The sequence below is a fragment of the Zootermopsis nevadensis genome, unplaced genomic scaffold (assembly GCF_977971745.1).
Source record: "Zootermopsis nevadensis isolate Lab colony 2312 unplaced genomic scaffold, Znev_1.0 Znev_ptg000001l, whole genome shotgun sequence".
Classification (NCBI taxonomy): domain Eukaryota; kingdom Metazoa; phylum Arthropoda; class Insecta; order Blattodea; family Termopsidae; genus Zootermopsis; species Zootermopsis nevadensis.
In genome coordinates this window covers 12,902,539-12,929,408 of record NW_028259133.1, presented here as the reverse complement: position 1 = coordinate 12,929,408, position 26,870 = coordinate 12,902,539, and the positions used below count along the sequence as shown (strand labels likewise).

At 38.1% G+C, this 26,870-nt stretch overlaps 1 protein-coding gene across 6 annotated transcripts in view; it reads right to left on the bottom strand.

Annotated features, from left to right (window-relative positions):
- Nucleotides 1-1,377: 1,377 nt before the first annotated feature.
- Lk6 (MAPK interacting serine/threonine Lk6 kinase) overlaps nucleotides 1,378-26,870 on the bottom strand; it is a 57,927-nt gene continuing 32,434 nt past the window's right edge. For 5 of the 6 annotated variants that reach the window (XM_022063291.2, XM_022063294.2, XM_022063293.2 and 2 more), the window contains exons 2-9: nucleotides 25,665-25,779; nucleotides 13,838-13,993; nucleotides 11,946-12,165; nucleotides 10,700-10,836; nucleotides 9,671-9,825; nucleotides 8,808-9,002; nucleotides 8,245-8,468; nucleotides 1,378-5,705 (exon numbers count right to left, since the gene is read on the bottom strand). In XM_022063291.2, coding sequence (XP_021918983.1) covers nucleotides 5,255-5,705; nucleotides 8,245-8,468; nucleotides 8,808-9,002; nucleotides 9,671-9,825; nucleotides 10,700-10,836; nucleotides 11,946-12,165; nucleotides 13,838-13,993; nucleotides 25,665-25,779 — 1,653 coding nt within the window. In that variant the 3' untranslated portion in view covers nucleotides 1,378-5,254. Of the gene's footprint in view, nucleotides 5,706-8,244; nucleotides 8,469-8,807; nucleotides 9,003-9,670; nucleotides 9,826-10,699; nucleotides 10,837-11,945; nucleotides 12,166-13,837; nucleotides 13,994-15,728; nucleotides 15,954-25,664; nucleotides 25,780-26,870 lie in introns of those variants that run through there. The other variant, XM_022063298.2, reaches the window with a different exon arrangement.

Genomic DNA, 26,870 nt, shown 5'->3' with positions numbered 1-26,870 from the left:
CTGGTATCTGGGTTGAGCTTTAAACCAGGAAACCCCCAATGAAACAAGTGCTACCAGTCATGACATTCAGTTTCATCATGGGTTAAAAAAGTACAAAGGTTTGCAGGCCTCAAACAGCATTTTATTGTACCAAATTTCAAAGAAATCAATGTCTAAGATTATTGACACCTGTAGTCGACCAAGAAAAGGACAAAAACATGCAGCTTAAGATTAAGAACCCTAGAGAAGACAGGGAATGACTGTTTATAAGTTTACCTAAATATGCTGTTCAATACAATGAGGTTTAAAAAATCTTGACCTACTAACAAAACAACAGACATTCAGAATCTGAACAGACCATTGGCATAATCCTTAAAACAAGAGAGAAACTTCTTAGTGATATTTCAGGTTCTTATGCCAGCAAGTAAGAATGGCTGTTTTTTGGGTGGTTGTGCAGTCTAGTCTAGTAGAAATTAACAAACATTTGAGAGGTGCCCTGATGATGGATGCAGTAAGTCTAAAACATGGGTAAACTACTAGCAGACTATAAGGCACAACACAAGTGATAATCATGGTGGAATAGCTGTATCTCTTCTGTTTGAGGTTTCTTGTAGTTTTCATATGCCTAGTTGTAAACAACTCACCACTGCAATATTTCACGATCTGCCAAAACAACTCAACTCTGACCATTCTCATGTGGTGGTGTTATGCATACTCTTCGTTACTCAAATAAATTAGACCATTTAATTTTCTTCTTTCATGAATAAGGCTCTCTGCCTATTCTAATTCAGGATACTGAAATTATGAATACAGACATTCGAGTCTCTTACATGAGAAATAAATATCTGCAGTAGGATTAAAGCCTACAAATCCAATGCCAAAGCAATGAAAACCATACTACGGTGCCCACTTTCCTCAACACATCTGTTCACAGTTTATGTGCTTTGAATATAATCGAAGTTACAACCCATACAAAAAATGTGAATGAAATGAGGATAAACAAGTTAATGAGTAAATATGGGAAGAAAACATATGCACAATTAAGAGCCAGCTAAACTACTGGCAAATCATAGCCCTCCAGATGATCTGAAATGCTGAAACAGTGGAACTTGCTGTAGCAGCCCAGCTTACAACTTCAGAGCCATACATTGCCAGACAAATATCTCACTAATATCAGCACTTTTCTAGTAGCAATAGTAACACTAATGGCTTATGTCAAATGCAAGTCAAAATTGACAAATTTTGCATTTACACAACTAACATCAAATTTGGTCACATAACAGAATGTAACAAACTAAACACTTCATCAGTACAGGTGAGAAATATAAAAAATGAAACACATAAACTGCAGGATAACTGAACAGCATGGGTGACTGGGTGAACAAATATGAAGCACTGTTCAATGTCATTATTTATTTAATTTTTTTTTCTACATGAGTTTTTAATATCACAGATATAGTGCTTTTAGTAATGAAGCACCATATTATGTTCAGTGTTTCTTGTTTTAGCAGTAATGTTAAGTTTATAAAAAGGTATGGAACAAAAATTAAAAACATAATAAAGCACTTTCTTGGAAGATGATGGCGAGTGACCAGAACTAATCTTCAAAATAACATGTTACAAAGTTGCTTTTAATACTAAATCATCCTCAATCAGTTAGGAGCCTGGAAGAAAATAAAGAATTCTGCTATGGAGTTCCTATGTATGGTATCAGTCAAGATAACTGGTATTACAAAAGGTCTATATTTCACCTCATATTCTGACTCTTTCATACAAGCAACTCTCAGTAACATTCCATATTATTGAACAAAAGATAAATCCACATGACTAAGAGTAGTAAACAGTTGTCAGAACCCCATAGCTGTATCTTTCAACATCTTGCAGAAATACTAAGGTTTTCCATTTCAACACAGGAAGAGGATCACTCTCTCTCAACAGCAACTTATCTAAACTTATTCAATAAACCATTCAAGGTATTATTTACCTGTCACATATGATCATTGAACTTTGAAAGATCAATGTACCTTCATACATCAGAATTAGTTAAGATCATTACCACCATTCTTAAAACATACTAAACTTGTGCTTTCAAACTCTCATAGCTCGGTTCAATGAGGTCTGAAACACTAGGAATAACAGCTGTTTCATAAACCATCTTGACTTTACAACTGCATCAATTATGTAAAGATTTGGTCTATTTTGATGGAATGTCTCGTCATCCAACAATAACGTGACATCTTTACAAAGCTGCGTGCCCATGCACGCGCACACACACATATACACACACACACACAGTTAACACTTCTCAAAGAAATGTGACAGAACATCACAAAAGATTTTTAATTCATTCCTCGATTTTAATATTTGAAGGTTTTTGGAAATCTGTAGCCGTAAGTTTGAATTATGGAACTTTTCAATTTGGAACATAACTCATACCATTGCAAAAATATCAAGATTATGTCTGATGGTTCTCAGGTACAACTTAGCAACTAGTATTCAGCACTGGCGTTTACACTACTTGCAAAATAACGTATCACCTGCATATTTAAGTGTTTCCTACGAAAATACACCATGCTCTGGTACTAAAATTAAACTGTTATCATTCTTGATATGTCTATTTTGTAAACTGATTACTACTTCCTTATTTTTTCCAACCAAAGGTGTAACTGGCATTTCAATCACGAAGAAATCTCTAGAACCTCTAAAACATGAACGTTCCCAAATTTGTACACAAAGTAAGTATAGACTGTGCTGCACCTTCCACAAGAAGTTGTTTACTCTGCTTTCACATTTCAGTTTTAATGCTTTCTTTGATGCAAAATTAATCATACATGCTTATAAACTCTGGATTTTTCACAATCACTGCATTTTAGCATAATACCATATATATATTTATATGCACACACACGCGCTTGCACACGTAAACTTACACTTGTATCTGAAGGAAAAAAGTAACTATGCACATTTTCTATGCACAGCGTCACACAAATTCTCATTCTGGCACACTTGATGTCAATGTCCTTGGAAACTAAAAAGTAACAAGTCTTAATAAGGAAACACACTCTCTCATTTCACAATTCAGTTTAACTTAGAATACATCAAGAGACTGAATGCTGGATAAGACTGGATCCCTCAAAACAAATTTACTGTTTCAGGATTTTTTTAGACTAGACAGACTAAAACAAGAACATAAAACATACATACGCACACACACGTTACAAAAGAAAGAACAGCAAAATTCGAGCCATAAATCTCTTTATATAAGTGTTCTGGTTTAATTATAACATTTTTCAAATTATTATAAACCTTTGGTAAATCGTATTTAATTTTGCATACTTTTTTTTTTAAATTCAGTTCTTGATTATGTCTGATGTATTTTATTGTATGACTGATTAATGATTATAGTAGCTATAATGTCACAAGATATACCATGGAAAACAATGTAATGTACAAAGAATTTAAGGTAGTTTTCTGATTTTCATAAACTAACTTAAAAGTTTACATCAAATGATACACTTAAGATATAATCTTGTAGAAAAAGTAGAGCAGAATAATAAACACCCAAAAACATTTCATGTGATAAAGATGAATAATGTATGACCCATTTGATGTCATCAGGCAATATCATACTCGACACAAGTATTGACATGCCTACTTAATTTGTCACACCTACTTCAGGAAACTATTACCATTCAGGTATGTATGTTTACTATGTAGTTTTTCATACAAAGATCTTGGCATGGGTTACGATGTGGACTCACTATGACACTTGCCATATTAAGCCATACAATGTTTTTGAAATGAAATTCTCTTCATGCACACATTGGAAACAGTCTATTCAATACAACCAACATGTATTGTAATTTCACTAGCTGATGTTTCCACCATTCAAAGCTCACAATGTAATACACCATCATGGCAAACTGGTAATCATAAAGCAAGAGTCCCTGTCAATCACCCTTACAATCAAAGATTAATGGGGAGGGGAATTGTATATTATATAGCCCTGAGTAGTTATACAGTGTTTTAATAATATTAACCACAGTATTCACTTTAAAAAATTACAAAATACCGTATTTACACACCTATAACAAGAACAAATTTAATAACATTCATAATTTTGAATGAGGCTGGGTTCCCCCCAATTCTAAATACACATTCTCACTTGAAGAAGAAAATTGGACTGAAATGTATTTGAATGGCATTTGGAATCTGCACAGTATAAAAAAACATACAATTTTAACGAAGGACCAACAAAAAAAATCATATTTGAAAGGAAGGACAAAATTGTAACAAAACAACCTAACACAATAAAAATAAAACAAGATTTTATGACTACATAACAAATTGTAGGGACTTTCAATGTTAAAAAATGGCTAGACAAATATTGTTCAATATTCTTCCCCTGGTATGTCTTACTCATAATCAAAGTCACACACTTTCCCACTGATGTAGGTAAATACGGTATTTTAAGCGCCTTCTGCTTACTTTCCTTCTCCAAGTCTGAGACTGGATGTTGTAGCCCATGAAACAAATTATGCAACACAAGATCTCTCACAATTGCCATGACAAGCACAATTAAATTGTTTTGAAAATACTACCACTTGATGTTACAAAAGATTGACTCAACTTTCATGAGGAGGGAAGCTATTATACCCTTTCAAATGCGACAGTTTCATCAGTTTATGAAAATGACTTAAATGTCTTGAAGAAAAAAATAAATGTAATGATATCGATGCCATTTTTTACATCAATCAAAAGGAAAAGGTTGCACCTGCTTCAATATGCAATGATCACTGAAGCAAACACTCAATACCCCACTTTACAGCACTAGCAATTTCTTTCCCAGACAAAATAAGAAGCCAATAAAGAATGATGTACAGCATGGCATTATAACGCCACACTGAAACTGCTAGTATTTTACAAAAACTGATGTACACCATCATGCACTTCAAAGGGATTCAAATACTGAATTGTAGTTTCCAGTACTACTCAGTCTTTCTCTCCGCTCTTATTTACTCAACAAATCACGGAGGTTCTCTCAGTACAACAAAAATAATAAGCCACCAAACAGACTTGCCTGTTCTCAAACAGCACACCAGAGGTCTAGAAGTCTTTTAAAAAGCCTACCTTACCTAGAGAGACACCTCTAAAATCTCAGTCTGGCGCTTACACTTACTTAATAGTTTTTGCAATAAAAAAAACATGAAATAATTGTGAAGAAATTATAATTAATAAATCAGGTACGCACGCTGGCACAAATTCATTTCTGATTTCAGCCACTAGGAGATGCCACCACAACTACAGGTGCTGGAGTAGATGTGGGTGAGGAAGCGACGACAAGAAGATTCCCTAGCTTCTTACCTTCTAGGGTTGTGGTAACAGATGTAGAATCAATTTTATTGGTGGAATTGGCTGTGATGTGGTTGCCCAATATATTATTATCCTCCATTTTTAATAACTCGTCGCTGTTACATTTCTTGGTGAGACTTTGAGCTTTGCGGCGTTGGATCAACCTTGATTCACTTGGAGGAGAAAGACCAAATAAGGCTGTGCCTTCAGTAGCTCTGTTATTTAAACCTGGATCCAGGACTACAGAAGGCTCAAACAAAGATGGAGTCTCAGTACAACCAAGCTCAAGGTTCATACTGAAGTGTTGCAACACAACACGATTCACAGCCATTGCACTTTCTGCAAATGCAGATAACTCACGAGCACTGTTATTCCTGGAAGAGAAAATTAGCACAGTTTTAAACCAAACTTCAATCAAAGGTGACTGTAGCTCTTAGGAACAGCAGTTCTTACACCAGTGTGTGACAATGACATACAAATTAAACATTTGCTGAACATATAATATAATTGTATCCTGACGGGGTCTGCAGTGGCCGCACAGTCTGACGCGTGGGCCTTGTGTTGCTTGGTCGCTGGGACCGTGGGTTCGAATCCCACAAACCATGGATGTTTGTCCGCGTTTTTCTGTGTTTTGCCGTCCTGTGTACAGGTAGAGGCCTTGCGACGGGCCGATCCCTCGTCCAAGGAGTCCTAACGAATGTCTATAGATCAAGCCAACGGTAAGTTGGGACTCGCAGTGCTCAGGCACTTGAAGAACGGGTCGTTCCCAGTATCCTGACACTCTGAGACCACTTCTACATCAAATTTTAGTACATTAAATACAGCTGGGGACATTTCTGTTTACCAAGTAGAGTGAAAGGCATAGCAAAGGGTTAATACTCAACCATAGTTTCTCTTATCACGATATTTGAAGTGGAGCCACAGGAAAACTGCCCCACATTGTTTGGGAATGGGGGTAGAGGGTGGGCGGTTTGCATGTGTGTTTAGACAACTAAGTTACCATAAAACCATCCCATTTTCTTCCATTTAATGACAGTCTGCATAACCCTTAACTACACAAATGCAGTAATGTGTTAAGTTTCAGGGTTACGCATATTACTGCACAAATGCCAGGAGCATGTTCAAAACAACAATTTGCCAATTCATCGAATACCTAATTAAACAGTTGTGTAATAATTAGCATGTTTTGTCTATATCCCTTTATTAATAGTGTTACATAGTGATACAATCAATTTAAAAATTAAATCCGTGGCGTAACAGCTCCAGAGAGCCAAAGCCGACTAGCTTGACTGCTGGCCTCACGTTCACATGCCTAAGCAGAGGTGAACGATCATCCAACCAGATATAGGGTGACGTGTGGTCAGCACGACGAACCCCCAGCCATTGCTAGTTTTCATGACCGGATTACGCTACTCATTGTAGCTCCCCAATTTCCTCACGACGCTGGGTTGGCACCGGTCCCATACACTGGTCGAAAGCTCATGAGAAAATTTCTTCTCCCCGAGACTCGAACCAGCGCGCATTCCGTATCGCCGGTCCGAAGCATGATGCCTCAGACCGTGCGGCTACGGCGCGGGACAAGATACACACAATACTGAAGAATAAAACTTTTTCCACATTTGAAGTCTTCTACAACCATGAAGAAAAGAATAGAAAGGCAAAATGAGGCTGTACCAATAACTATTGGAACAAAGAATTAATAACAAGAGTATTTCAGGAAGACTGGAATGCGTGTATATGAACGTGCATAGAACAGTAAAATAAGAAATATGTATATCCATTACACTAGGGCAGTGGTCCCCAACGCGGTGCTAAGCCCTTTTTTTGGGTGCCCGCGTTGTTACGGAAAGAGGTTATACTGAATAATGAAGGCCATTCAACCATGAACATTATACAATCAAAGCACAGATCTTGACTTACTGACGCCCATCTTGACGATTGTTTGCGAGCAGCAACATCATCCTACACTCCCAAATTTGAAAAAAAAAATGCTGATAATTGCAGTGCCAAACATCACACTAACTTCCCACTTGAGTAATAATAATTGTACTTATAAAACTACGTACTTTTGATTGCATGGTTTCTTGTATCATTAAACGTTGTGTTGTTTTGTGTATTATTTGGTGTCCATATCTTATCTGTCCAGAGAAAAGAAAATTTGGCTTTGTTAATTGGTTGGTGCCAGCCACGATCTCATAAACCACTAGTGGGCGATTCAAGTTTTCATGGTGGGCGGTGGGGTTTTTTGTCCGTTGTTACAAATTTTATTCTTCCTCCATATATCGAATACATTGCTAACTACTTCGCGAGTTTGACTTTTTTAAAATATGCTTTTGCAATTTACTTTTGAATTCCATCTCTAAACTTTGAATATAGGTAATAATTCACCGGACACTTCTCGAAGTATACTCGTGGATGAGGGAGCAACGAATGAGCTCCGTAGCCAAAGGCACGACTTTAGTGTGCATAACAAGGGCGGGGCTTACCACTGGCCATCACTCAGTCTTCGAGCTGTACCTCTTTCATGGTGGTGGGCAGTACGTGCGGCACTGGTGGGCGGTAAGGAAATTTTACCATCAACAAAGATACAAAAGTGGGCGGTAGGTATAAAAAGGTTGACAACCCGTCAAACACTCAAATGTGCCCGTAGGCACAAAAAGGTTGGGGACCACTGCACTAGGGTATAACGAAAAAGAACAATGACCTTGGGAACCATGTTAAGAACTACACATAAACAAAGGAAAAAAAATTCTTTCAATTAACGGGTTAATTACGCTGCTTGAGAAAGAGTTATACTATCTAACAATTTCAAACTATACATACAATCACGTCCAAATACATTTATTGAGAAGCGTTGCTCAATGGCAAACTGGTTATGTGTCATTACTTGGAGCTGCTGCCAAGATCGCTTACCTCCTGATGACATGAGGAGTAACCAGGGATCGTGCTGTCAGGGTGGCACCAGATGAGTTGGGAGACATCCAGGGGTGAGTCAGCACACACTCTGCAGACAGACGGCGGCTCGCTTCCTTCACAAGCAATGAACGGATTAGGTCCTTGGCTTCTTCCGAGATATCTGCCCATTCACGATCAGGAAAATCATAACAACCTTCTTGGATGCTTGTGAACAGCAGCTCCTAATGAATCCATAAACATTATGAATTAAAATACAGTTCATTGGTATTATCCATCATCTTAATATGATTAAATCAGTTTTGGAGACTGGAATCTGTCTCCGTCCTCTTGCAAAACCTACCGTTTATAGTGATGTGAGAAGGATGGACCAAATGCGACATTTTTGACTAAACACAGACAATCTCATAAGAAATGCACATGTAAAAAAACTATCGTGACTAAAAATGATTGGTACAATACAAATATCTGTACTTCAACTCAAGTGCTACTTGATTTGTATTGTGCTTGTAGTTAAACTGCATTTACATACAGAAGATAGAGATTAAAAAACATTTTATTACCTGACATGCTTGGCAGTTTTCTCCTCTTTCCCACCCACAGTCAGACCCACAGCTGCCATAGAAGGGTGGATAACCACAAAGCAAAATATACATAATCACTCCCAGTGACCAGAGATCACACCTCTTATCATATGACGTAGATTCACCAATAAATGCCTCTACAACTTCAGGAGCCATAAATTCTGCACTACCAACCTGAAATAAATAAGAGATATCTGCATATACTTTTATAATTCCACAATTACATTCGCTGCATGGTACATGAACAGTATACGTATGATGTGAATACAAAAAGAAGGCCTCCCATTTTATGGCACTTGATCTTCATATGTGTACTCTCACCAAATATTGTTAAAATTATCAAATCAAGGAGGATGAGTTTGGCTGGGCATATAAGGAGCAGATAAATGTTTGAAAGTCTGAAGGGAAGACCTAGGCACAATGGTAGGATAATATTAAAACACCTCTGACGAACACAAGGTTGGAAGGTGCAGATCAAGTTCACCTGGCATAGGAAAAAGACCAATGCCAAGTTCCTGTGAACATGGTAACAAACTTGCAGGTTCCTTAAGAGGCAGGGAATTTTTTGACAAGCTGACAATACCAGTAGCTTCTGTAGGACTCTGCTCCACACAAGCATGGTTTTCATTAAGTTTTGAATAATATAAATCCTCCATTCAAATGCCTGAACGTCTCACATGAAACACATTAAAAGAGGTTCCTACCAGACTGATCATTCATAACTATCATCTAATATTTCATCTGGAATCGCATGCACTAGAATGATTCTACCGGATGCCAATGATACATTATATTTATTGGCACGTTATAAGGCCAATATAAGATTTGCAAAATAAACTTACTGGAGTAAGTAGCTGTGGTGTCGAGAGGGGAGAAGCCAGGTTTGAGTTGAACTTAATCCCTGAGCTCAAGTCAAAGTCACAGATTTTCACTGGACTCAACTTATCAGGGTAAACACAAAGGATATTCTCCGGCTTCAGATCCCTGTGAGCGATACCTGAAATCAAAAAATTCAAAAATGGAATAATAAAACAGCAAGGAAGAAGAAGAAGAAACACCCATAACTTTCTTGTGACAAGTTTCCAGATATGAATAAAATGATGTTCAATTCTTATGTTTCCTGTTTTGGAGAAATGCTAGTTAATTTTATATAGAAATTTACCAATTTACTATTATTACTTTGCTGTAATACTCCAAGCCACTGAAGGCAATGATTCTGATACTTTCAGGCGCTGGCACTGTGACAATGCAGCCGACTTCCACACGGTGCCAGCACCTTAAAGTAGTACGTAGGGCAGTCAAAAAGTTCCTGGAATTGTGGTATAGCACTGTAATGGTAGGACATATGGCAACGCTTACCTAATCACCTTCAAAGTAGGACCCTTGCGCACACACACTTGCTCCATCGATCCTACCATTGTTGGAAGCACCGGCGGAATTCTTCGTTTGGAATCTTCCGGAGTTTGGCCGTCACATTTGATTTGATGTCCTCCATGGTTGTGAAACGCGTCCCTTTGAGGCCCATTTTCAGAGTAAGGAACAGCCAGAAGTCACTCGGAGCGAGATCTGGAGAGTATGGTGGTTGGGTGATGACGGGAGTGCTTTTCTCGGCGAGGAATTGCTGCACAACCAGCGATGTGTCGAATGCGCAAGGGTCCTACTTTGAAGGTGATTAGGTAAGCGATGCCATATGTCCTACCATTACAGTGCTATACCACAATTCCGGGAACTTTTTGACTGCCCCTCATATAATATTAACAAAAAATCACTATGAAAGTTTAAAATCAGTGATTCTAAACATTAAGCACACATTTAGCCAGAGAGTCTATGAAGACTAAACAGACAGTCTTTAAGTAAAACAACAAACTCACCTTTGACATGCAGAAACTGCAGTGCACTGGCCAGATCTCTAATGATCTGACTTGCTTCTCGCTCAGTGAAGTGGATGTGTTCCTGGATGCGGGTCAGAAGAGGCCCACCATTCACTTTTTCAAACACTAGATAAAACCTGAAACAAAGAAAATTAGCGACTGCTTGAACATCATTTATAGTTACCGACTGCTAATTCATGTATCAGACTAGTGCACAGCAACTCTTCAAAAATATGGGACAGAGATTATAAATCAATGACACACACATATTTATATGTTATAATGAAAAACTTCCAAAGTTTTAAATTGTAAAAATGGATTTCACATCAAGACATACAGTATTCAAGAAACCATGAATTGTTTCAACATTTTTCCTTTCAATGCATCCGCATCAAGGCTTTTGAAGTATTTTGTAATATTCATTCAATACATACTCTTGGGGCTGTTATGATATCCATTCATTTTAAATGCCTCACCACATTTTTTTTTATTTTACTTCATCAGAAGCTAATAAAGAAATTCCTACCTTTCACAGAACCAGAAGGTTCAATACCATGTTACTATAAGACCCTAAAAGGATCTAAATGAATCCAGTCAATAACCTCTCAAATAATATCATCCTCCCATCTACACCAAGGTCTTCTTAATTATCCATTCCCTTCAGACATTTCCAATCCAATCTTCCCCATGAATGCCAAATGCCCTGCCACCTTATCTTTGACCATACTAATTATATTTGATGAAGAGTAAAAACCTACAAACTATTTTCTTTGTTTTGTACTTCATTCAGTATCCTTTTTTTTAAAAGTATAAAAAAGTAAGGAAACAGTTTAGTGTACTATATCCAACAGAATAGGTGTCTCGCCCCTTTTTACCTAAACATGAACCAAAATCCACCCTTTACATTAAGTTTTTCAGACACAAAAAAGATAACAGATGACGTCAAAAATGAAGAAAATATTAACATCACCAGAGACATTCGGAGACCAACAAAATAAAAAGATCCTCATTATAAAATTTTCTCAAGCCTTGTGCCATTTTATCCACCTTCCATCTGAATGTTCTCCTCAGAACCGTTCTCGAACACCATCCATCTGCATTCTTACCAACATAAAATAACAAAAGGTGAATATGTAATATTACTCCTCCAAGACAATACCTTCTTCAAGCACACGTTATATTAAGATATACATAGTACATAACCTAAAGCTATCACACATCTTTTGCGCACACACACAAATATTACCTTTCTTCATCCTCAAAGAACTCTATAAGCTGAATAATGTTGGGATGACCTTGACAGTGATGAAAAGTCTCCACCTCCTTGAACACTCGGCCGCGACTATGACGCGGAATTTTGTCGATGATTTTCACAGCGTACTCTAGGTCTGTCCAGATATTAACACAAGTCTGGACAGATGCGTATGCCCCCTCTCCGAGCACCTCCCCAGTCAACCTATACAGTTCTGAAACCAGTAAGGGAACACAAATTAGAAGCCAACATTTAAAAATACAAGCCCACAAAATTCAAGCCATACATCAACACTGCCTATGTTTCCATGGTCTACCTCAGTAACATGTCTTCCTCAGCTATCAATGGAAGAGTGTTTACAAGATGTAATGTCTGTTAACAGAACACAGGAAATGTAAAGTTACCAGGGTCATGTGTACTATCAGACAGTTAAGAGCCACTACAGCTGAATGTCACAGTGACCTTGAAAATGAAGATATTAGAGAGAGACAGACCAACATGTGATGGAAAGACAAGCAGCAAAGTTAACAAACACCAGTCAAATTTCAACCTTCATTCTGTCCTTTGTTTAAAGATGCCTCTCCTCAGGGCTTCTTTATTGGGGGGTGGGGGGGGGGGGGTGGGTGGCAGAAGACAATTTCAAGACAGACAAAGTCTGAACTTAAAAGCAAGGTGCAGGTACTGCATATTTATGTGCATCTGCATAAAAAAAACTCTAGTTTCTGTGGTCACCTTAACTCCTTACCACTTGCCACCCACTGTACACAATGAAGCATAGCCAATGGGTTTTGTAACTGACCAATTACTCATCACAGATTGCTACATGACTTCCCATTCAATCCTCTACTGGTAAGGGGCATGGAATACATCTTTACTTTCACATTAGGACTACAACATGTGTCAACACAGCAAGAATAGTTCTGACAAAAAAGAATAACAGATGAAGAAGGGCAAAGACTACGACTATGACTACTACTACAATAATTATTACGACAATAAAACTAGTAATCACACAATTTTCTATTACAAACATGTATTACTATAGCTCAGCACTCGAAAATATTAGTTTGGTGGCAGTCTACTATAAGATAGAGGAACTACAATGAACTAGAGTTGGGGGGGGGGGGGGTGTCTGCCAGCTCACAATGCGTAAGTTCATGTCCCAACAGGAGTTCTGTAATTTTCTGGGGCATTCAAAATCATCATTGCACTCATCACTTCAAAAGCAGTCCTAACATATTTCATGTTTTTTTAAACATATGTAAATTCTGTTATTTGTGAACAGTATATGAAAGTTGTCCCACTACATGCCATGTAGGCAGATGGGGAGACAGCAGGTACAGCTTAAACTCATTCTTAACCTCAGCACTAGATATGGGTTAAGTGGTCAGCGTCACACCCTGGCTGCGCTTTACGCCCAGGAAAGGACCCCAGTAACTATACTGACTGAGCTATTCTGGCTCCCAGATCTTCTGCACTATAAAATCTGTTGTTTTCTCCTATCCAGTACACACTATTCAGCATGGTGTGCATTGGTGCTTAGCAGGATTCACGACCCATCAGTACATGGGTTCGACTGGGACTGCGACATTTAACGCTCCTGCTGTGACCCCCTTTTTGCAAGATGATGATGAGAGTGGAGTAATTGTTGGGATGCCACGGGGAAACCCCAGAGGAAAACTCCGTGATGCCTGGACCACGGCCTTACCCAACACAAGTTGTAAATCTGAGCACCACCGGAATTTGAAACCGGGACCCCAGTATTACAAGCCCTGCGTTCTAACCGCTAGACCTCCGTGGCGGTTATAAAATCTGTTTGGGAACTGTGCACACAATGCAAAAATATGGCCATCAATTAAACAGTAGCAATAACACTTTATCTCTACCTTGAAAACAGGAAGACACAAGGCTGGAGCCTGTCCTTTTCTTCTTCCTGCGCTTGCGACGCGCCTCCTCCTTACGTTGCTGCACACTATTATGGCATTCATTAGTACCGGTCACCATTGTCTTATTGTCCCCTCGCAGAGCAGACAGAACCTCACCTGAACAACAAATCAAATCAAACCAAAATAATAATAAACATTAAGATAGCAAGGACCTCTGAAACGTTGCTAAATTTTTACTACAGTATACGGTGCAAGAGTCCAGTAGACAGTCATATTCATATTCATTACCATGAGAACCTCAAATCCTACAAGTTTAACTAATTAGTGGATATGTAATAAAATATAGAAATATTTTAAAATGTAGGAAGTAACAACTGAAACACTGAAATTAATACTGTCCATTTTGTGCTTCTTGAACAAGCCAAACTGCTCAACATGCTTAAAGAAAATGTCATGCTCATAAACCTAACCTAACATAATTATCTGCTGTTTCTAAATGTTTGTCTTCGATGGGTCTTCATGATTTATCACACAAATTTTAATACTTTTAGTACAAAACTCACAGACAGTGTTGTAAACATTACATGAAACTGGTAAGTACCACAATGATCCAGGGAATAAACCCCATTTCTAACAACACAAATTTAATGGTAATCTAAAAAGATTGAAACAGATTCACTGATCATCACCTGTAATACATCCTGCTGTCTGTTATATTGATGACCAATCAGAAGAATAAAATAATGTAATGAGTACAATACTATATTTGTGAGATAGGGTAACAATGTTTACTTGGACATGGACTTGGTTAAGAGTGAAATGCCAGTCAAATACGAAATTATCGAAATGGCAGATTTTAATAAATCTGACAAAAATTTTCAGTTTCAATATCTCTTGATAACAATATATTTCTCAATATTTTTTCATACTAGAGATAGGTTTAAATTCCAGTTAAATAATGAGATTTGAGGTGCTCATAGGGGTGAAGATACCTATTGTGATCTGGGTAGTTATGCAGTGAGGTCTTGCAAGTAGTCACCATCATTTCAGCAAAATGATATCTTCAGTACCACACAGCATCAAAATCCAGACAACCACATCAACCAGTTAAATGTAGTAATTTTATAAAATTATAGTTTTTTTTTTACAAATTTTCTGATGTGCTACACACATACTCAGCTTATACTGCGGCCACACTTATCCAAAAATATAAACATAATAATTTCACCAAGACAGCATTTTATTTTATACCAGTTTAGAATGATGAAGTTAGTGCACCATCCTTAACAGAAATGTACATAACAAGTAACTCCAATTCAACCACGATCACAAACACTGGTGGTGGGGAGGAAAAAAGTCTTCCAAAGGTCTAATGATAGCTTAATTATAGCTGTCTCTGGCAATTATTGACGATTCAAATATGCATTTTTATTATACATTTCCTGTGTAATTATAATTGCTGTAATATTGTGAACCAGTCTTATTGTTTGCACTGCGTACAGCTACACCTCCAGGCCCCATAAATGACTCTACGTTGGGACCAGGAACAACTTTATCTTCAACACACGCAATGGGGTAGAAGGGTAAAGATTGTACCTCAGCTCCACTTTTCACGTTTCTTCAATATTACCAAATTTCAAGTGTAATTTTCATTTCATCTGGAGTTCTGTTAATTACTCCTATACACTTATACAACAATCATTTGGAGCAACTGCGCTTACAGTTATTCTACAAATAAAATTCAATAAAAAAATGCAACAGTGCATTTCACCGAAATCTGGCAAAGACAATCCTACCCATGTTATTCCAAACGTACGCCAATACAATTAATTACACACAACTAATGTCGGCGAAGGTAAACAATAAATCCAAAATGAAATAAAAAACTTACAACACTCTGCCTCAGACCCTTGCACTTCTTCCAAGATTTTCTCAACCATCGCTGATGTGTAGGAAAACAAACTTTTGACAAACCAAAAATTGCAAGGCGTTCCCTTTAAACTGAACCGATTTGATTTTATTTTATTCCAACACACTAACCCATTCGAAACCTACTTCTACCAATCACCACGATGTTCAGAGCCCGACTGCGTGTCTGAATGCCAAACAGCAGCAGATATTGGCTGCCGCAAACAGCTTAGGTAGAAAAGACATCACAAAACGTGACAAGGATAGAAAATGAATCACGCCACTACATAGTTTGCAGCCAACGACGCAACGAACATCACAGCGCATTGTTTACCTTACTATGAGTTCATATTCCAGATAGCAATATGAAAACAAAAGACAAATATGTCACAAATATAAATTTATGGATTGTTGAGCCGTGTAGTATGGCAGAAGTTTATCGACGTTTCAAATACGTTTGCTGCCTCCATTATCGGGGCGATCATAATCGCCCAGAAGACAGTCATCTTCATACTCGCCGCCGTCAGAACCTCAAATCTCTCTTACATGTTACAATTACCGAAAACAGCGGCCGAGTGGTCAGAGTACTTCTGCTATGTATCTGGGAGGTCCCGGGCACGATTCTCGGCCCACAGCACGGATATTCTGACGCGGTTTCGTGGCTTAACTCAATCCCTGCAGGCAAATGCAGGGATGATTCTTTAAATTTGGCCACGACTGTTAAACACATCATTCAGATGACTGTCTTCTGGAATGTTGCGCTGTGTAGTTTGGTAGAAGTTACGAGCATCAAAGTGGTGTTTGCTGCTTCAATCATCAATACTCATCACTCTGACGATCGATGCAGTGGACACCTGGGTAGTTATCTTCATACTCGCTGCCATGAGAACATGAAATCTCACACCATATCATTCGACGGCATACATGAGCTACTGGCAACGCCTTTCCACAAAAGGTCAGACAGATTCTTGAGTCTTTCTTACTACCCTCATTGGTTGCACAGACTTCAAGCAAGAAATGATACTAGAAATCAAGAAAGATTTAAAAAGACACATACGATATTGAAGGTAAACACTCACGCGTTCTTAAACTCGCACCCAAAGGAGGCGAGTGGTACGTTCCACGAAAACTAAGATCTGTGATTAAGTGTAGACGGGTTTTGTGTTAACCAACAACGTGTTAGAACAAGGCAGCAATGGGAGGATAGTGTGAAAACAGAATTTCAGAAAATAGGTTTCGGTAATGACGAATTATCTGAACTGGCTCCATCGGTGGGTTTCTGTGTGAAATCTCGGGTTCTATCAACAGATAACTTATTACAGAATATGTTCTAAAGTAAAGTAAAATTATCCGTGGCCGACATTCAGTTCCGAGCAACAGTTTGGTTCCAATAACTGAAACAAGAAGTGGTATTATCAAAAATCTAAGTGTTTTTTGTTTTGTTTTACTTTTTCGTGTTAGTCAAGTAACTGGCGACTGCATTTGACAATCGCTGATATAACACATATAAGCAAGAAGGAAAAATTCGTCAGCACTGTAGAGTTGAAACGCATCACCTGAACTTGGGGTAACCCACAGACAGCTGCAAGAGCAGTGAGCGCTGTTTTGCTGTTTACAATTCCTCCTGTTAACACTTCAGTAAACCGGGAGAAATAATTCCCACACTAAAAAAATAATGTGAATCTTTTTTTTCGTGGTAAAATAACCCATGTACTTTAAAATCAAAATATTTAATTTGGAGTTAAAGACTTAGATCGATCTTCCACAACATTTGTTACGTATTTACCGCTGACTTTATGTTCATATGTGTCTGATATGTTTGCTTTGCTTAGAAGTGCTCGCACGAGATCAAGGAAAAATGCACGGATGTGTGTTCTGTTTCTGTGAATACACTACAGCAGAGAATCAGTCCATTTATCCACTCCAGGGGGGGGGGGGGGGGGGTGTTGCCACCTAAGCAACGCGATGTTGGTCAGTGCAAGTGAAACGTCACTACACAGACCTAGGATCGAATTCATAGTTCATATCTACTAAAGCACGATCAATTTAACGGCTGAATCATGCTCAAGTTTTGCGGGGTATTTGCCTGATACGTCGAGGTTTATACGTTACATCATCTGCGTAATGATTATTTTTCGACGGTGACTGCGATGAAACATTCATCGTAAATTTCTCTTGCAGGAAGATATCGGATGTAGGGAATTTTTAAAAATGCATAAACTGAAATTGGTTACGAAATCTAATGCAAAATATACAGCTATATAGGGCAAATAATTTTGGAGTTCGGTAAGAACGGCTTATGTCAAACGAAATTTGTACCAACTTAAGGCCTTCCTACGAAAGCTTGTCCAAAATTAGTTAAAGAAAAACAAAACGAACGGTAATTGTGAAACACGGGCCAACATTTATGTTTAATTTGGCAATCTCGCTATGGAGAAAACTGCATAATGATGAGCTTAAAAATCTGTACTCCTCCCCCAATATTGTCAGGGTGATTAAGTCGAGAAGAATGAGATGGGCTGGGCATGTAGCGCGCATGGATGGGACAAGAGGTGTGCACCGGGTATTGGTTGGGAAACCTGAAGGGAAGAGACCGCTGGGGAGACCTAGACGTAGATGGGAGGATAATCTCAGGCGGGATCTATGGGAGATAGGAGTTGAAGGAGACTGGATTTTGTTGGCCCAGGACAGGGACCGGTGGAGGGCTTTGGTTAATTCGGTGATGAACCTCCAGGTTCCGTAAGCCATTTAATTAGTTTAGTTAGTTAATCTAGCTACGAAAATAAAATCACACGAGTTTAATATAAACAAGAAGGATGAACAGACCTATACGTTTATTGAGTTTTTTTCCTTCTTCAGGTACTTTAAATTGCAACAATTTTGTTAGTAAAAGAAAGTTATGGTATTGACGACGACTCTGCAGTCATTGATAAACAGCGCCGTCATTAAACACTTGCTGTTGAAGAAATAAAAAAAAACTATCTTGTGTTCTAGAAAGCAAGGCGTATATGGCGCCTTCAAGGACTCCAGCACTGGTACATCGCGAAATTTCTATACACTTCTCTATCACCAAGAGTCTACTCCACGTGCTTCAAAGACCTTAATACATAAAGACACTTCTATCAACCACAACAAGAAAGCCGAGTCATACCAGATTCCGTCACTCTGCATTGCCAACCTTAAAACAACACTTGCCGGAACACAGCACATATGTTTCGGGACCCCCCAGCTTTCCAGCCACTCGTAGACGGTACGATAACAATCAAAGCACTCCGGACTAACCCGTATTATTAAATATAATTATCTACTCAAAAAGAATGTGTATTCTGGCCAGACATTAAAGCTGGTATTCCTGAACACTGGGCCATAACACAAACCAGTTCCCCCCAACAAGCAGTTATGTGAGTGTAACCTGGGGCCGTCGCGTGGTTAGGCACCGGTTACTTGGCTGATGAAATTGCTACAATCGTTTGCGTTAATAGTAGTAATAACACATCTGTAACCACACTACGAAATGACAAATACAGTGATGAATAATACCGATACCAAGCAACACGTAGCAAACAGTTCCCTTCCGCTTCACACGTAGACTGCTGACACGTAATATTTACGTAACTGCCAACTCAGCTGTTCAATTTTCGATCGAATGCCACATACCCACGTAAGAGAAAATTCTGGACGAAAATTGATACGTCATATCGATATCAAACTTTGCAGCAAGACACTGAAGTGTGTAAGAAAAAAGTTATTATTGCTTTTTGTTTCCTCCTAATTCTTTACTTCAATCGGCCAGTGACTCCACATACAGCTGGTGCATAGCTTAATGTTAGCGAAAATCGCAGTCAAGTGGTTAGCACTCCTGCTTCGTATTTGGTAGGCAATGGGTTCATATCTCGGTCGGCAGACGGGTTATCTTTGAGTGTATTTGTTCGTGGTTTTCCTTAGTCCTTCCATACAAATGCCAGGATATCTTACACTAGACCTGTACCGCTCTGTTCTAGTACATTACTGAACAAACCGTAAATAAACAAATACATAAATAAAAACTAAGCTTTGCGCTAATAAAACAAAAATTACTTTAACAAGGAAAAAGCACGCTTGTTATGTAGTATACATTTTGTGGATGCCGTGTTAATCACAGGGCAGTATCAAAGATCTGGAGTTCTATACACAAAAGATGTAGTCTCTTGCTACAAGAACTTTATCCTTATAACTAGAAACCTCTAAACCCACTTACATCTTGCTAATTTTGTTGTTTCATTTGCTTCTACCTTTACACAAATATTATCCTACATTCCTTAATTCTATAGCATTGGTATCGTTTATCACCCTCTTATTAGCTACCTCGTCGTTAATAATTCCCGCAGTCCAAGTACTAACTTAAATCACGCTAACCCACTTCACACATTTTCATGTTGTTACAGGTAGACAGACATGGCAAAAATAATACACACACACATTTTATATTTTGCAATTTCGTTCTTAAAATGCCTGCGGGCTATGAAGCAGGTTTCTAAAACACTAATATTAAAAGCTGGATGCAGATTATCTGTTCTCTGGCAATTCTGCTTGTTTAGCGTCGTTTTTAAGCAGCTGATTTAGAACGATTCCATTCCATTTAAGTATTCCGACGAAAACTGTATTGCACTTCTCATAGCTCACATGCGTGCTACATGTCTCGCTCACTTCACCATCCGTGACTAAATAACTTTAGTAATATTTAGTGAAGAGGGCAAGTTATGAAGTTCCTATTAGAGCAATTTCTCCATTACCCTGTTATTTTATCTCTTCGAGCCTAATACGCTCCTTAATACCCACCTTCAATCTCTTAATGTGAAAGATCAACTATTCAAAGCTGATGCTCGTAAAAAAAATCAGTCCGTACCGTAAAGAAAACACGTCTCCATGATAAAGACCAATGGGTTGATATTATTTAATAAAACAACAGCTGTTTTTTTCTGAGAATCATAAGAAACCTGTAAGCACACTCTGTGGGCATGATACAGAGTTACTGAGACTACGAAGGCAGGGTTTAATGGGTTAACTTCGTGTACGGGAACACAAATCTGAAGCCACAGGTTTATTTATCAGTTCACATCATGTCCAGACCTTTCTACCGACTCACACGTGCGTTACTCATTGTCGGCCTACCATTGTAACGAAAAAGCTGTCTCATGTAGCTATCACGCAGTTTATGTATGAAGGTCAAACTATTCTAGTAATGCCTCCATATATATATATATATATATATATATATATATATATATATATATATATATATATATATATAGCCTACTTCAATTTGTATTGGATTTTCAGCCGTTCTCATGAGTCCCATAAAAATTCCAAAGTAATTCAACCATACAGATATAACAGATGACACACACTGAAGCATCATGGTGAATTTAGTGTTAAAAGTACGCTACATTGTCTTTGAGCATTCACTTCCAACGGCGTCATCTGCACTAAGGCATTATCGATTATGTTTTCTTAACGAGAACTGTGAATTACGATCTCAAACACGGGATACTGTTTTTTAACGAGTTCATTACTAACAGATTCACCGGCGCCATATAGTCTGAGTTCCCAACAGACATCGTTAAACAAACCACAAATAGATAAAATGTTTATATATTTAATCCATTCGTATACTTCGACGGCTGTGAGACGTACACAGGTCTTGTAGATATCAGCTACTTTGACAGGACTGAGAGACCACAGAACTTTCAGTTTTTGTAATTTTTAATATTTATGTTAAACGGATAATTTTATTTTATTTCGGCCCACACAGCTCAAATGACAAGCCATTTGATTGATGTTCAACATTTCCGCGCTGAATTTGTGTTTATGAAACAAATCACACATTAATGACGAATTATTTGTACAAGTGGGGAGTGTGACTCATTTCAGTCGAACATTACCTCTAAGAGGAAGTCGCTTCAGGCATACATGAATTATCCAGCAAACGCGTTCTTTGTAATTTTTTATAACACATTTGCCTTGACAATTTATTGCAGATACAAATAACAAGCGATAACAACGATATTGCACAGGGGGCAACATTTTTTTAACATGACTGTCTCCTGCGTTCTATCACCTTGTAGTCTGTTATAAACTGACCGACGTTTCAGAGGAGTTTACTGTCGCCACCATCGAGATAATCGGTGCAACATCCGATAAGAAAACCAACTTCATACTCGTCGCCTTGAGAACCTCAAATTCCACTTACATAACAAATATTTCCATGTCGCCATATCTGCATTGAGCCTACAATGAAGAATGTTTTGTGAAAACTGATAAAGTTAACAACAGACGTAATGTAAAATACGGACTGTAATGATCGAGAAATTTTCTGCTCTTTGTATAAAGAATACTTAACAAGTTATTTTCGAACAAAAAGCAATGACTTTGCGTGGAAAGGTCTTACCGGGCGCCATACTTATTTAACACGAGGTTATGTAACCGATGGCCTAGCGCCTTCCTTAGCTAAGTTCAATACAAACGAGTTAACAGCCTTACAACCTTGAAAGCAGAAACACTGCCGGTACATACCTTAAATACTTTCTAACTTCATTTATGCTATTTTATTATTACTCTACTTCCATTGTAGAAATCAAAGCATGAAGCCCATTTACCAAGTGTTACAGCATATGCGATAAACACATAAAATGTGGAATTCGGTATGTGGGGTGATTCATTTCAAACCTATTCCCATAAAGCTGGTTTGAAAGCCGCCAATGGTAGCGCACTTTCTTACCTAACGACGAAGACAAGCCAGTCTTAGTAACGTAGTGGATATTGCAGTTGTAATTTTTAAATTAATCAGACAACAGATAATGTCCAAGAAAAATATGACAATAATATCAATATACGGCTGTAGAAAAGATAATATTATCCCCATTTTAACCCATAGGCCTCCCGAGAGATCTGATCTCTTCAAGTTTTCTAGCCAAATTTTGTATTTCTCATTTCCTATGCGTACTACGTGTGCCACTCATCTCACCCCCTTGATACATGCGTAAGTTATATAAAAGGTACAATCTTTTCGGTGTGTGCATGATTCTATAAAGTCACTACCAGTACATAAAAAAATGTAACCTTAATTTCACCCCTGTGAGTAAATTTATTTTAAGTATCTTGTCTCTAAAATTACTTACAATTCGCTAGTAATAACGTTATAAAATGGACACTTGTTGATACATGGCGTAAAAACAAAGTTTATCCACTGTCACAATCCCCCCCACAGAGCTCAGTTTCTCAACCCGCGGCACGCCAATATTTCTGCGAGATCCCATACATTTCTGTAATACTGTATCATCGTGCGTAATGAGAAAATATATGCCGCCTTCATCACATGTATAATTTTAAAATTCATTCATGAAAGTAACGTCAACAAATTTGTTATAGAAAATTTCTGAGTAGCTCCGTAACCTCTCGGTTAGAGATAGAGTTAGTAATATTTTTATTGAACTGTCACGAAGATTCAAAGCATTGTCGTCCGGCGTCCTAGGAGTCTAAAACAGAGGGAGAAAGTGACTCCACTTCTCAAAAGACTGAGAAGATCCCCTGTCATAATCTTCAATCCCACTTCCGCAAAACAAGATGGATCTTGCGATAAACCATAAAGAAGGCCACTGAGTTCAATGCAGACTGCATGTACAGAAGCCTGTTCTGTTGCAAGTCGGAAAAGAACTTCGTAACCCTGCGTCAGGCGACCAACCACGCTGATGTCGAATTCACAGTACGGGGAGCGAGTGAGTGCTCCCGTATGTTCCAAAAATACCCACTGTCTGCTTCCGCCAACTCAACTCTGTGGCTGTTCTCCTTGACAGACAGTGCCAGTTCAGTTTCGAATGTAACACTGGCCTTCGGAAGTCGTTCTGCGTACATTCTGATAGGAATGTTTAATGTTTACTCTGTCCTTTGTTTGCATGGTTTAATTATATTTAATAAATATCAATGGCGAGCTTTATAACTGTCCTGAATGAGGATAAAATTAACAGACGGCAACAACAGATAACTTCTAATGTATCTGACTTCATAAGAAAGGAGTGTCTGATAGTAACGTTGAAAATCTTAAGAAAACACAGTTTATTAACCAGGAAGCAGACTGTTACGTAATGAAAATAACTTCAGAACTGCAATACGAAATGCAAACAAACAGGTAGAAATCAACTTCAGAGGATGACAACGAAGCATGAGAACAATGAAAATTATTCGTGTTCACCCGATGTTTTTTATCAGAATTGGTACGACCCAGCCTGAACGAACTTGCCAACAAGATTTCGTCGCGAGCGATACGCGATATATAAATGTCGTTAACGGGTGAGAAAACCGAGGCCTTGCGGTCGGTTCAGGCCCTACGAAATGCCTACAAATCATTGTTTTAGAATTATTTATCTAAAAACGTAATCAATGATGGGTAAAGGATACAGAATCCCTTCAGCCACCGCACTCACTAATTCAGCCGTCCTCTTTTTATAACCTCCGGTTAACACGACGTGACACACTAATATGCAAAATATTCAGAAAGCTTCTGTACAGTAGACAACAACAATTTACTCACATTTATTTACAATAAGTACCGGAAATCGCATTATTTTACATTTAACGTTACGTCAACAGCAAACAACCGTCACAAACCCATGCTACCAACCAAGACAAAAAACAAACCATGTTGTCAGTTTCGGCACGTTGTTCACCTTCAACTACGAATCTACCGTTTCGAGACTTCTTGAACGCTCTAAATAAACTTTTTAGAAACAAACACATGTTTACGAATGTACACTACGCACATAATAGGTGCAAATAAGACAAATGTTTTAGTTTAATACAATAAAATGGGGCTAGGGTGAAAGCCGAGAGTTCTATAAATTCACAATTTCCGTGAAGATGTTCAGCTGTTTAGCGAAAGCTGCGCTTAAATAAAATTATTGGACGTGCAATTAGAGGTCGATTATTAGCAAACGATCTCGATATTTCTTCTCTGTACACTAAGTGTCTGTAACAGTTTTAACATATGGCTTACGTGACTCATAACAGAACGGTGCTATAACCTTCAGGAATAAATTATATAGGCAGTAATCTTGTTTACTCTGTCATTCTGCTGCGTATTATAATTACAATCTTGTGTTATCATTTATCAACACTAGGAAGGGAAGATAGCCAACATGCTTCCTGTGATAAACAGCTCAATTCTTCTTCTTCTTCTTCTTGACTCCTGACGAAATAACTTCACACAAAAGATCTTTCTTCCACAAGTTAACAGATACTGTCGTCTAAGTTCTGGCTAATGAACTGGAAAAGTAATGGAATACCGATTCGATTCCCGTCTACAGATTTCTTGAGCTTCTACGTTGGGAAAAGATTTGTAATCTTCCTCAAATCCAGTCAGCGTGTTCAAATCACGAAGGATGAGGTAGACGAAATATGTAGCAGGCAAAGCGAATAATAATTGTGTGTATGCCTTATGGTAAAAAATGTACCAGCTGCTTTAAAAATCAGTAACTCATCTTGCATTTGTTTCGTATAGTGATGAAAATAGTGATTATTTCTTTTAACAGTGTCAACCAGCTGATCTTTCTTCTGGTGAAGCGTTGTGTTTGCTTTGCGATATGGATTGCATTAACAAATATTAGTTATAGGAGCTCAAACTTCAAAGGGTTAAAGAAACAGCGAACAGGATGCGAACTGGATTCATCTGGCTCAAGAAGACGGTCCAGTGGCAAGCTCTTGTGAAGACTGACATGATAAATGATAGGGAACTTCTTTAGTAGTTGAATGGCTTTTTATTTTCCATCGAATCTGTTCCAGAGGTAGTTGGTTAGCTTCGTTGTCCAAAACAGTATTTTTATAAGTCGCGGTAAACTGACAACAAATCAACTGCCTTATACAAATATAACACAAGTGACGTGCTCACCTTCCAGGGTGTCCTCGAGATGAGCTAGCGGCACGTGAGGTTCCTCTATGAGCATCATGTTCCGCGGCGGCTGCTGCAACACATATCCGTTGGTTACCAGCCATCTACCCTCCTCCTGTTGGCAGACAAATGTCAGTTAATCGGGTTTCGTGTCTTTAGTCGAGACAGGAATTTCAGCCTGTGAAAATGGACAAAAATTAAGCTCCTGATATATTTTAACAGCCTCTGGTAATTTAATTATTAGAACAGAGGTAAAAAATAATGAGCTTTAAGTTCTCAGGTAAGAATGTTTCCAACGTAAAAATACATCGTAAGTTACGTCTTCTTAAGAAATGATCAACCCCCCCCCCCCCGATGCCAAACAAATCCCAATCCTTTACAGTAATTTTGAAACTATCAAAATTTTATCGTGGATTATACTGCTCAGAAACTTGTAGACTGAAAAACGTACGAACAGACAAGTGAAAAGATTTGCTTGTCTGTCGAAATCTTAGCCCGCATTTGATTCAGGCTATTGGGTAATGTTGCTTGTAAAAGTCAGGCCAACACAAGAATGAAATACAACCAGCTATTTTCTCAAATATTTTTTGACATTTCACAAATATTAAATAGACTGTCGAAAAATAAGCACAGCCGGTTCCCGTAATAAAGGTGTGTGGTTTAAAGTTGCCGTACATACTAATGAATTCAAGTAATTATTACAAATAACTCAACCAAATGAAATAAACAAACAGTAATGCGCTCACAACTGGATATCAAAACTTAAAATTCGTATGCAATGACATTCACACCTCCCAATGTGACCCGCATTCTAAAAATGTTACACCCCTTAAACAAGAACTGTGCTACAGTCAATAAATCTTCCCTCTATTTCAAACGCAACGTGAAGGACTAAAGATTTCAATATTTAAGACTGAAAACACATAATTGAATATCCCCCTTCTAATTTGGTTGCTGTGATCTTTATTTTGACTGATAAAAGCACAATTCAATTGCTGCTAATTTTGTCGAATTACATGAAGGTTATACAATGTATTCTAAAGCCACGGGAAAAGTAAAATATGGTCTTATCCCACTAATGCACAAAGACGACAACGACCTTGATAGGTCACCTTTCAACTAAGCAAACTAACTGCAAACTGCGTAGCCAAATGGCGTGAAAAAAACAACTACACATTCATCTTCAAGGAGAATGTAAATGCTATT